Raw genomic sequence first — 13,538 nt, 5'->3', positions numbered from 1 at the left:
AGTTTTTTCACTTAGATTGCCTGACTTACCCTGCTCTACTGCTCATATTGCCACCCTCTATTTGAACCTTTGTTTTTGATTGCCTACCACCTTTTTGTCTCCTCTGCTTGAACCTGAGAAATGATTATCTGCCACCTGTGTCCGACTACATACTGCCTGCCTTCTGACTCTGTACCTGTCTATGGATTGCCCACGACTGTCAGTTATTTATTGTCTGACATAACCTCTGCCTGCACTATATTACTAACTTAATCTTAGCCTGCTGTCTCCACATTAAGGGCCCCTTTCCACTAGACGCATTGCAATGCGGAACCGCTCGGCATCGCTATGCAAAGAAAACTGCAACCAATTCACGTCAACTGAGTCGTTTCCATTGACACAAAGTTACCAACGCGATCCAGCATGATGCGACGTGGGGGAAATTATGGATAGCATACTGCAGTTTTCGCATCTGATCGCCATAGCCAACGGGAAGCCACATGATGCCGCATACCGTTGTCCGGAAGACAACTGGAAGTACCTGCAAAGGGATGCGAGTTGGCAATCACCTCACATCCTATTCGCCAGTAGCAAGGGGTCCTAATGCTAGGTATACACCATGCGTTTTCCCGCTCGATCCGCGGGTTGATAGGGATCGATTCGACTGTTTCCAACATGCTCAACTCGGGCTTCGATCGTTCCTGCCGTCAATTTGCGTGTTAAGTATGCAAAATTGACGGCAGGAATGATCGAAGTCCGAATCGAGCATGTCGGAAATAGTCGAATCGATCCCAATCAACCCGCGGATAGAGCGGGAAAACGCATGGTCTGTACCCAGCGTTAAGCTTCTTGTTTCTTGCTACCTTTGTTTGTTTTTTTTGTGTGTCCTGGTCCTCCCAGACTGGCTGCCAAAGTCTTTGGCACCCGTTAGTCTGGGAGGAGGAACAAGTATTATTCTTTTTTGAAATGTGCTCGCTGTCTGGCTGCCATCTCTGGCGGCCGGCAGCCACCAGACAGTGGCTTACAACTTTTATACATATTTTCTTTTCACTTTTGATATGTATTTACATACCTTTATATTTATACCTCTCTCATTGACCTGAGTGATGGGAACAAGGATGCCATTCGTTCTTTGATATGGCATTTTTTCGCATTACCGGTTCATGAGATTGGTACGTCTGTGGTGATGACGATTGGCGATTCCGGGTATAGACACATACATTTTTACGCATGGAACGTGTACACTTTATTTTCCGCATGCGTATTTTAATAGCGTATTCACACGTACATCTTGCGTCTGACTTTTTTTTATTTTGGATATTCCCTGTTCCTATTGGTCAGCATTCCGGCGGCCACTGCATGGCGATTGGAGTATTTCAGAAGGCTAAGTTCCCCATCAGGTTCTCTCCAATGGGGGTGTGTTTTAGTTTAGGTCTCCAGCATGATTGATTGGAAACAGGGCGTCCTGGTCATTCTGATTGGCTCCCTTGTGAAGCAACCACTATTTAAGGCTGCTTTGAATTGTATTTATTCAGAGGACATGTTGGCTTGATAAAGAGAAGAGGCTCCTCTCAACACGTCGTCTTAGCTTGCCCTACAGTATTTTGCTGTAATGACATGTATGCCTTAATAAAAGAGCTTGAATACTACTAAAGACGGTGCTGGGTCCCTTCTCTTTGCACTTCTACTGCTGTTCCTGGAGGCAGAGGGACATTGACCAGAGCACATCACACTTAGATGGTTGGGTGCTGCCTACTACTGTTTCTTTCCAAAATATTTAATTACCCATTTTAGCCTTTTGGACGTGACTTTCACCTCCAAAAGGCTGCTGCTGCAGTGCTGCGTGCACCCGCACACACGCCCCAGTGCTGCCCCCGTTAGCCGTTAGCCAATGAAAGGGGAACATTGTTCCCATTCAGTGATCTAAGTCCCTGGTAGAAAAAAAAAAACGCTTCTTTTCAGAGGCCGCAGTCTTTCTGAAAAAAAAATAAATAAAATCACGTCTTCCTTGTAGTTCCTATAAGCGAGCATGCTTGCTCATAGGATAAAAAAAATCACTGTGGCCATCTTGTGGCCAAATAGTAAAACTACATAAACATACATTTTTATTACAAAAAGACACAATAAATTACATTTAAAATTAACTGTTTACCCCCTACACCCAAAAAATACCCAAATAAATTTTTAACTAAAAAAAAACAATAAAAAAATGACAATTTTAAAAAAAACATAAATAGTTACCTAAGGGTTTGAACTTTTTTTTAATATGCATGTGAAGAGGGTATACAACTAATATTTTTTAAATTATGAGCTTGTAAATAGTAATGGACGCAAAACTAAAAAAATGCACCTTTATTTCCAAATAAAAAAAATGGTGCCATACATTGTGATAGGGTCATAATTTAAATGGTGTAATTAACTGGGACAAATGGGCAAATAAAATACATAGGTTTTAATTACAATAGCATGTATTATTTTAAAACTATAATGATTTTTTTTCAATTTTTTCTTAATATCCCTGTTAAAATGCATTTACAAAAAATAATTCTTAGCAAAATGTACCACCCGAAGAAAGCCTAATTGGTGGTAGAAAAGAACAATTTATTGTGATAAAGTTATTGGCGAATGAATGGGAGGTGAAAATTGCTGGGACGCATAAGGTGAAAAACAACTGAAGGCTGAAGTGGTTAAGATCCACTTGTAAAACTGATTTAGCAGAAAAATACATATTTAATTATTAATCAAAACCTCATAACATCATTACAATTAGACAAACCTCTGCTTATATTTTTACAATGTTTTCAGCATTTGAAGTGGAATTCCATTTTAGTTTTGGCTGGAGCAAGTGAGATGTCCCCATTGGGGATGTACTTATGACCCCTGTTGTGGTCATGAAAATATAAAATGTTTAAACTGAATTCATTTTCTGTCTTAGAGCCATATCTCCCAATGACAGGAACTAACGAATCACCCCAACAGGGACACAGGCAACATATAATACAAATCTGAAATTTTTTCTAATATGAAAAAAAGAAAAAAGTTTGGCATTGACTTCCACATTAATCAGATCCCAGTATGCCTTGTAAACAAAAACATCCCAAATTTACTGAATGACGGTTTTATAAAACACTTCGGTTTCACTGTTTTTTAGCAGCTTTATTATGAATTACTTTTTTTTATCTCATCAACAATAAGATACACTGGTCCTTATTCAATTAACTTTTTCTCCTAAATTTTCTCCTAGGAGATAATTTTTCATCTTCTGCTTAAAATAACTTTTCAGCACTCTGCAATTAAAAAAGTACCAAAAAGTAAGTGAAAAGGTGCTGTCAAATAATTCTTAATATGTTCTTGCTTGCAGGTGACGTAAAACATACATTTTATTGATAAGATGTGAAAATATCACCTAGTAGAAAACTTAGGAGAAAAAGTGAATTGAATATGGGCTACTGTGTCACAGGTATGTGTTTTTGAGTGATGCATTTTTTCTTATATTTATGCATTTATTCATTTAAATGATGGTACAATCAAATTCAGTTTACAATAGTTTCAAATGTTGGTAAGAAAGTCTTAAGTTGTAAAATCTTCTGGACAGTCAGATGATTTATGCCTTGGTAGAAGTCCAGTCCTGTAAGTAGCTCCACATCCCGGACACGAGCTGCATGGTCTTGGAGTCTAAATTCAACCCATTCTTCCTCTGGCTTACCATCCTGAAATGGCAAGAGAAGATAACTATTTTTTTCAGGTACAATGCATTTTATGATGGAATAAGGGGAACTCCAAACTATGATAATAGTAAGCTAAAAACACTGAAAAATCAACTTGCTTGTTAACAGATGGATATTAACCTTTTCATGACCTAGAATATTTAATAACTTTGTCATCAAGCTGTGTTTTTATAACAATGTTTTCTCATATTATGATTTAATCATGAAAAAATCCCCAAGTTGGTCAATGTTTTTATGAAACTAATTATTCGGTCCCATGCTGTGGAAAAGGAACTTATCACCTCTGAATTAGCAAGATTGGTTTTGACTTTAATACCATCACACCCAAAGGGAGGGTTAACATTTTGGTATTACTGAGAAAGTAGCAAGTAAATAGTCCTTCCTTAACTAGGAAACAAAGGGATAATGTGGTCAGCACATTTACAAACCTAGCAGCTAATAATAAAGTAATGGCCTTGAAATTTCTCTTCAGGGCATATGTATCTTCACAGCACAGTATGCATGATGTACATGTCCATCAGCAGACTTTTTTCATATGGTCAGAATTTGATCAGTCTTTCAGAAATACTGGACTAAAATATATGCAAAATTTTTCAGAGCATCTATGTCACTGACACTGGACTTATTCCTTTTGGGTGTAAGGGATTATTTCTACTGGAAGCCACTGCCGTATTCCATTTGGCCACAGATTTAATGTGTATTCGCAGACTGAATAACTGTGTCAAGCATAGCTATAGCGATCTGGTTGCATGCTGAGAAATCTGCAGCATGCCATTCAGATTCGCACCAAAGAGTGATCTGGAAAGCTGGACATGTAATAGTGAAACTTTAGGATAAACACATGGGAGGAGAATCAACAAATTCTACTAATGACAAATATAAAAGTAAACATATTAAAATGTATTTAAAAAAAAAATCTTATACTTATAGACAAACATTCTCAAATGTACAAAAAGGCAAAACAGCGCTCACAGCACCGTCACTACCGCGCATACATTCCAACACATATACACCGGGGAACAAGGGCAGGAACGCTGGCCAGCATTAGGTGTAATCAAAAAGATGTAAGCAAAGTCAATCCTCAGACAGTACTCATTCGAAAAAATCAGTGAATTCCAGTAAACTCTTCAAACATAGTCCTTGCATCAGACATAGAGCCACCACTATGATGGTCCTTCAAGCATTAAAAGTGCTTCCTTCAGCAGCAATGCAAAAGCAACAGTTCCTGCATTAGTCACAAGTTGACAGACAGTCATGCAGTTTATTTATTTATTTATTTAAGTATTTATATAGAGCCATCATATTACACAGTGCTGTACAGAGTATATACTGTATTGTCTTATCACTAACTGTCCCTCAGAGGGGTTCACAATCTGGTCCCTACCATAGTCATATGTCTATATCGTGTAGTGTATGTATCATAGTCTAGGGCCAATTTAGGGGAAGCCAATTAACTTAACTGTATGTTTTGGGATGTGGGAGGAAACTGGAGTGCCCGGAGGAAGCCCACACAGACACAGGGAGAACATTCTGTACAAACTCCTTGCAGATGTTGACCTGGCAGGGATTCGAACCGGGGACCCAATCGAGAGCAAGGCAAGAGCACTAACCACTACATCACCGTGTTGCCCAATTATCATAGGAAACCCCACATTAGAGCAGTAAAATTTGATGAACGTTGCATAAGCAGGTAAGCAAAACTAGATGGCACATAGGCAGGAGCATACAATACCATGACAATGTTCAGCAGTATGCTGTGCAAGCTCGCATGAGAAGTATCCAAGCAGCTATAGTGGTTCCCTAGTCAGCAGGTCCGATGTGCACATACAAGGAGGATAAACTTAACAAAATATCAGTCCAGCCATAAGCGACTACAGCTTGTCCACACAGCCCTTCGACCGAGCAGAGTCGCAGGCACGACCCAAGAATCCCAGGTGTGTGAAGGTGGTGGACGGCGCAACAAGTGCACAAGGTTGGCAGTCAGTACAAGCAATGTTCCACGCCTTGAAAACCCGGCCATGCCATGTAATAGATAGGCAATGTTTTCCTGTGCAGCTCGCATGCAGGGAAGCGCTTCAGATTCGGGTTCAGGCATAGTGGAAATAGGCCATTTAGGATTAATTTCCACTTAATGATTATAATATGCAAGCATTCAGAACTGTGATCACGAGTGCCAAACATATCATATTCTCTGTGTGAAAACAATTTTAAATGCAAACTTCAAATGCGATTTCGCATACGCATATGTGCAGTTTTTAATATCAATTCACATGAGCATCATTTTTTTATTTCCGTTTTTCAACAAGGAGTTCCCGGAAGGAAGACCTATTGACATTATTGTTGGGGAATGCGAAAAAACACACGCAATAACGCACTAAAACCGCGAATGTGAAAAAAAGCACACTGGGTCCGAAAAACAGTAACACTGTAGTCTGGGTTTTTTTTTTTCTGGAATGCGACTTTCTAATGGAAACAGGCCCATAGGAAATCATTGCTGTGCGAATTTGTGTGGACTCATGTGGGGAATACAGTTCCAATTTATACAAGCAGTTATAATTATATGTTGACAGGGAGGTGCCAAGTTTTATGTATTGTAGGTATCACCTCATGTTGAGAAAAATGTTGTTATACCGGTTTTCTTGAAATGAAATCAATACATTGTACCCTTAAAGGGACTCCGAGCAGTGCAGAAACTATGGGAAGATGCATATCATTTTAAAGCTCTCTTTCTCCTCTTTCCAATGATATATAAACCGCCACCCTACGCCTTTTAGTTTTCGCGATTGAAATTGCCGCGGCCACGATTTCGATCGCGAAAATAGAGAAAACTAAAAGGCGTAGGGCGACGATTTAGGGGTCGTCAGAAAGAGGAGAAAGAGAGCTTTAAAATGATATCCATCTTTCCATAGTTACATTGTATTACACAGGGCGACTTTTTCTCAAAGTCAGCAGCTCCATTCAGCAGAAAAAGTCGCCCTGTGTAATACAAGTAACTATGGAAAGATGGATATCATTTTAAAGCTCTCTTTCTCCTCTTTCTGACGACCCCTAAATCGTCGCCCTACGCCTTTTAGTTTTCTTTATTTTCACGATCGAAATCGTGGCTGCGGCAATTTCAATCGCGAAAATAGCGAAAACTAAAAGGCGTAGGGCGGCGGTTTATATATCATTGGAAAGAGGAGAAAGAGAGCTTTAAAATGATATGCATCTTTCCAAAGTTTCTGCACTGCTCGGAGTCCCTTTAAAAAAATGGATTACGATTATTTTTACAGCACAGGTTCTCTGTGTAACCCACAAAGCCTGGTGACTGACATATGAAACTCCTTCTGAGTGGAAATTTAACATGCCCCTATCTCCTCCACTCCCTCACTACTGGTCAAAGAGGTTGCGTCTAATAGCAATGGAACAATGGTGTGATACCCCGTTTAAAAGATAGTCCAAGATAGATCATCTGTGTTTCAAGTGTACCTGAGATTAATGTGGCAAAATGATTTTTACTTACCTCAGGCTTCATCCAGACCCCTGTAGGCTGTCATTTCACTCTATGCCTTCCGGCTCCCCTTGTCACGCCGCTGTCAGCCCGGTAAAGACCATGACTCAGCTCAGTCACGGACTACTGCGCATTCACAGTCCCGACCTCGTTAATTTTCCAACATGCTCCTGCTCTGTTATTTGTTTGCTGTACAAGCCTCAGGGGAATGCCTCTTAAGGGTGTTTAAAGATTTCAAATATAATAGATTTATACTGGATTTAACATGCCAGGAGGAAAAGAAAAGCTGCAAGGGGATTATGCTATTGCCGCCTGCACTCAAAGCTGTGCTTTTGCCACCTAATGTATGGGACTGTGCATCCCAGTAACACTGGCAGATTCAGAGATTTGGAAAACTGAGAACTGAGAGTGAAATGGAAAGCACACAACACTTTACTTATGTAGGGATGGTAATTGTCAGCTGCTGTTACTTAACAAACTTGTTTAATTTATATAGCATTAAAGGATACCCGAGGTAAAATGTGACATGATGAGATAGATATGTGTATGTACAGTGCCTAGCACACAAATAACTATGCTGTGTTCCTTTTTTTCTTTCTCTGCCTGAAAGAGTTAAACATCAGGTATGTAAGTGGCTGAGACAGGACTGAGTCAGACTACAGTGTGGACCTCACTGATGAGAAATTCCAAAAATAAAACACTTTCCTAGAAGAAAATTGCTTCTGAGAGCAGGAAAGAGATAAAAAGGGTCAATAGTTCATAGATTTTAGCTCTGGCATCCTTCAATGAATGTGCGATTAAGCAAAAACAATAACACAGTAAAAACTTAAAAAGAAGATGTGAATATAAATTGAAACTGTGGAATATCTTAAAAAGTCATTTTTAGGAGAAGGAAGATAGATACAATTGTTTATTTTCACCTCGGGTGTCCTTTAATATGAAACAGCTAATACATACAGCAGCTGCTGGCTTTGATTGGCTTATTTTTATCCTCTTCCTGAATGAGTGAAGATGCGGATGTTGGAAGTAGGCATCATGTTGCCTACTCCTCCTCCTCTCCTACATAATACAGTCTGAAACCAGACTTCCTATGAATCAGCACAGAGGCATGGCATTAATTGACAGAGCAACCACCCGCCTCCCTGCACCTCAATATGACTACAGTGGAAGTGGTGCAGACTGCCTGGGAGTGAGCAAACAGCTGTATGCTGTAGGAGATGAACTTCAGCAGTAGGAATTTTCCTGGTAAAATACAATATTTTTACAAAGCTTTTTTCATGCATAAATAATTTAAAATAATGCTTTTATTAGATACATAACAAAACCTGTGTCTGAACTGAAGCTATATAAATCAACTAACAATTAATTGAAGGTTTAACTCATGTTCAGGGCAGGGACTGCAATCAGAATGGCTAAATGTTAAGAAAAACGTGAAAAAGATAAACTCGTCACACTGTGGTGCTTTGTTCAGAATAAAATGAACGAAAAAAAATCAGAGAATGTTCATTGTAGGTTGCAGCCAATTAAAGAACCCACCAAATCTTTTGTAAAACCACAATCCTCCCAGGCAGCAATGCAAAATATAGTCTACATTGTTTACCTACAAAGATTTCTTGTTTCTTTGCCAGGTTTGTGTTTTATTATATTCCTTAAAGCTGTTCACATGCCATATTAAGGGATGGGGATTTTATTTAGTGGTTTCTGTATGCCACAAGCTGTTCCAAAATGTAGTGTACAAAACAGATTTATTCTTCCAGCCGAGGTTTTACTGCGCGCAATACAAGTACATCTGGAACAATGTGTTATCCTGGCTGTTTGGCTATGCAGCAGCCTGCATGACCTACACGAATGTCCTGGTACTATGATAATAAGTAACACTGTTATCATTTAACATGTACCCCCTGAGATGGGGTTACTTGGTGTATTTATACTTACCTGGGATTTCCTTTAGCTCCATGAGGTGTGTGAGGTCCCTCGTCGATCTCTCCGGGCAGTGGCGTAATAATAGGGAATGAAAGGGATGCAGCCGCAGGGGGGCCTGTGGGAGGAGAAGAAGCCACAGGGGGCTCAGGGTAGCAATTTCTTTTCCCTGTGCTGAGAGGCTGATAACTAAGGGCGTGGAGAGAAAAAGCTTTCTGCTCCTGCACAATTGGTCTAATGACCGCATCTGCTCAGCCACTGATAAGGAATCATACAAAGATTTGCAGACAGTCCTTATTCAGTGTGCAGCAGGGTCTTGTGTACAGAGCCCTGCCGCAACCTCTCTACCCCTCTCCAAGTGCTGTGTACTGTAGTGATGCTGGAGAAATCTGCAGAGCCAGTTCTGCTCCATCAGAAGTGGACAGAGTGAGTGTAATGTGAAGCTGAGGCTGGGGCATACTTGTCTGTCAGTTTTCTGCACACTATGAGTGTCTGTATGTGTGAATACATGCACATTTTATCAAAGAAGCTAATGTAATTGATTGTGTGCAGTGCTTCACTGCTGTCAAATTTTATCTGACAGGAGGAAAACGCATTCAAGTGTACACTAGCCAATTGAATAACATTGGTTCTCAGTTTACCTGTGCAGAAAGCGAGGGGGGGGGGGGGGGGAGGCCCCATCCAAAGTTTTGCAGGGGGGCCCAGTGATTTCTAGTTACGCCCCTGTCTTCAGACGTCCATTCTCTTGTAATCCTCCTCTTTGGTAATCTGGCCAGTCAAGGCCAGTTGTACAGAGAGGACGGTAAGGGACCCCACGCACCTCATGGGGCCAGAGGAAGCCCAAGGTACATACACCACACAAGGTAAATGCACCAAGGAAACCCATCTCATGTTTCCTTTAAACTTTGTACACATGCTAGATTGAACTCAGCTGAAGTGCACAATTGAGGCCACCCTGGCCGAGAATCTATAATGTGTATCAGTGTCCATCTTAAAGGCTGTTTACCTCCTTACCCTGCTTGAAGAGCGCAAGACCATCTTGTGCTGCTCTGTCATTCCTCCTCCCTATATATATATATATATATATATATATATATATATATATATATATATATATATATATATATATATATATTTAAGAATAGTGCTTTCAAATGGAAGGACAAAAAACAATAATCCTTCGTAGGGTAGTGTGACAATCCAGCCCCGCAATCCCGTCTAAATGACGTTAAAAGACTGGTTGCTGGATCGTCAGAGGGTAACGTGACAGAGAGACCTAATCCCGTCTAATCTGCTCCCATTTGGGGAATAGTCACCTCCTATGGTTTGAAATATGGTGAACAGACTGACGCTAAGGATTGGTCGCAACGCTGCCAACAATGTAATGTGATAACCACTCACCAATCTCATACTACTAAGCCACGGTTGCCATGCAGGTCTCATGCACTAGAGACTTCTGGAGGCAAATTCACTGTGTGCGCAGTAAATGGTTAAGATTGGTTGGAGCTGCCCATACATGTACAATCCCACTAAAAATATCGATTTCGCGCTGGAAATTTCCCTGCAACCACTCTCCCGTGTTGAAGAAGGAAAGACACTCCTGCTAGCTATTCCTAGAAGGAAGAAAACGGTTATTTACAACCTAGCTAGCAAAACGACAATTTATAAGACCACAATAAAACACTGCGGTAGTATGACTCTTGGGAGGGAAGATTGTTTGACTGAATGATAAAATCGTTATTTTTATTCTAAACTACATACACACAGTATACTTTAACCCACAGATTGGGAGGATAGAAATGAGTAGAGTTGAAAATGAAATTACTGTAAATGTCTTAAAATACAGTTCGAATACTGTTATTGGTACTCCATGCGGCAATCGAAAGTCCTTGGCAGAAAGTCCAAGATGGTGATTGCCATAATTTTGCCAGTGTCCAGCTGGCTATCGATTGATGGTAATTCGACGTCACATTTTAGATGTAGGACCCAGAGCTTCTGAGCTTTGCCAGGATGGAGGCAGGGATCACACACCTCTCGGGAACCTTAGATGAGCCGGCCCCTTCTCATGGAGACAGAAAATATACCTAAACTATGATGTGTGTTCTATCTCCCAAACCGTACAGGTTATGTTACATCTAATAACATTTTTAGGTCGGTCAGAATTTATCAAGAACAGAGATATCAAATACGAGGGGGAGGACCTCTGTGGTATCAAAGTGTTACTTTGAACCTGTCTTACTCCAGTTCTGGAAGTCCGATTGGTCAGGAAACCTCTCAGAACCAGCGCCATGCGGAATCCCACAACTTGTGCAGATTTGATGGGCATAGGAACTTGCTATGCCATGAATTATGAAGAAAATGTGAAGAAAATATGAATATTGGGGATTCCTGGATCACAGTAGGTCAGTTGCTTCCAAGGGGACTTTGATAAGATCTGTCCCAAAGGTGAAGCTCACTTGTCTCTTAAGGTGGCCATACACTGGTCGATTTGCCATCAGATCGACCAACAGATAGATCCCTCTCTGATCGAATCTGATCAGAGAGGGATCGTATGGCTGCCTTTATTGCAAACAGATTGTGTATCGATTTCAGCATGAAACCAATCACAATCTGTGAAGCTGCCGCTGCCCCCCGCCAGCTATACATTACCTGATGTGGCCGGCGCGAGTCCCCCTCTGTCCCCGCTGTCTTCTTCTCCGCTGGGTTCCGCGTTCCGGTCCGGCTGGCTTCACTTCTTTCTGTACGGGGAAGTTTAAACAGTAGAGGGCGTTCTACTGTTTAAACTTCCTGCTGGGACAGGAAGTGAAGCCAGCTGGACCGGAACACGAAACCCAGCGGAGAAGAAGACAGCAGAGACAAGGGGAATCACACTTGCGGAGCAGGTAATGTATTGCCGCTGTATTGCGTCGGTTGTCAGAGATTCGAACGCCGCTATTGATGCACTCCCGACCCGCCGGCGATCAAGCAAAATCTTCCGCAGGGACGTTTTTAAGTTAATGCTGTGTGTGGTTTTTGTGCATTTTTACGGTTTTTGGTGCATTTGCAATGTGTTTTTTATGCGTTTTGCATGCATTTTATTGCGTTTGCGGTTTGCATATACAAAACGCATATGCAATTTTAATGCGATTTTATATTTCCATTTATGCAAATCACTAGGATGACAACAGGAAGCAGAAATACAGCATAAAAAACTATTTTTGGGAAAAACGCATATAAAAACGCATGAAAAACGCATACCATTGCATACCCATTGTCTTTCATTATGTGCGTTTTTGATGCATTTATGAATATTATGCAACAAAAACTGCGTTTTTAAAGACGCAGGTTTGAAAGCGCATAGAAAACGCATATGCGTTTTTTATATGCGTTTTTTCCTGCGGCCCACAGACCTCCATTAGCGGCAAAAATGCAGCATTTTCCGCAACGCTAGCATTTCTGCTATGTGTGCACCTGGCCTCAAAAATTCACTGGTAATAATCATTCAAAGTTCACTCATTTCATGAACTCTTGTCTTGTGTGTTTTTGTGAGACCTAAAGCTTCTGGGACTGAACCCCAGCAGGTAGCTTTAGTTATCCCCCTAGTTCAAGGAGACCCACAAGCTTAGGCCTTCAGTCTGCCACAAGGTCATCTTGCTCTAACCTCAGTGTCAGAATTTTTTAAGGCTATGAATGTGTTGTGTTCTTGTGTCCACATAATTTTATCCAAGTAGAGTATATTATATACAGCATTATATATAGTGATTAGTTAAACTTAAAAGATAATTGTTATTTTTCAGGTAGTAAGTAACAAATTCTGAGGGTTTCTTGTCTGGCAAAAGTGAATACTTACTGCACAGCTCTCACTGTTGTCTGGTTTGTGAGGAATGATGAACGATAAGACATCAAGACTGCCGGTACACGTGAGTGGAGAAAAGGTGGTGTTCTTACAGCTGGTGAGTACCATGAAGTAATGAGTAGGGATGGGTATATTTGTGCCCTCCACATACCTGTCAACAAAGAACAGAAGAGTGGCAAAACAGAACAGACTTCCATATGAACACATGTATGTACATACCGGTGCATGCATAACAGACTAACTTCATACAGAGAGTGTCCTGGCCTACTATTTGACCCTTTGTATTATTCTGAGCCTATGAGTAGCTGAAACATATTTAGACTAGTATGTTATACATCTTTATTTTACCTAAAACTTGCTCTGATTGCTTCAGGATATTAGAGACTGTAGAGTAGAATTGGACCAAATTCAAAATCATCACATATAGGAGGGAGGAGGAAAAGGGAAAATTAGTCAAAAGCCTCTGAGGGAAAAGTGAATAAGACCAAAAGGACCTGCGGTCCAAATTATGAAAGAGAGAAAGAATGAAATTGGGCTGGAGACTCCGGGCCATCCCCACCAAGACCACCAGACACAGGAACTCTTT

At 40.7% G+C, this 13,538-nt stretch overlaps 1 protein-coding gene across 1 annotated transcript in view; it reads right to left on the bottom strand.

The window, feature by feature from the left end:
* Positions 1-3,461: 3,461 nt before the first annotated feature.
* The window catches only part of ENPP3 (ectonucleotide pyrophosphatase/phosphodiesterase 3), a 148,282-nt gene continuing 138,205 nt past the window's right edge, over positions 3,462-13,538 (bottom strand). The window contains exons 24-25 of the mRNA XM_068231573.1: positions 12,947-13,103; positions 3,462-3,689 (exon numbers count right to left, since the gene is read on the bottom strand). Coding sequence (XP_068087674.1) covers positions 3,513-3,689; positions 12,947-13,103 — 334 coding nt within the window. The 3' untranslated portion in view covers positions 3,462-3,512. The remainder of the gene's footprint in view (positions 3,690-12,946; positions 13,104-13,538) is intronic.

Source organism: Hyperolius riggenbachi, chromosome 4 (assembly GCF_040937935.1).
Source record: "Hyperolius riggenbachi isolate aHypRig1 chromosome 4, aHypRig1.pri, whole genome shotgun sequence".
Lineage (NCBI taxonomy): Eukaryota > Metazoa > Chordata > Amphibia > Anura > Hyperoliidae > Hyperolius > Hyperolius riggenbachi.
This window is presented reverse-complemented; position numbering and strand designations above follow the sequence as displayed.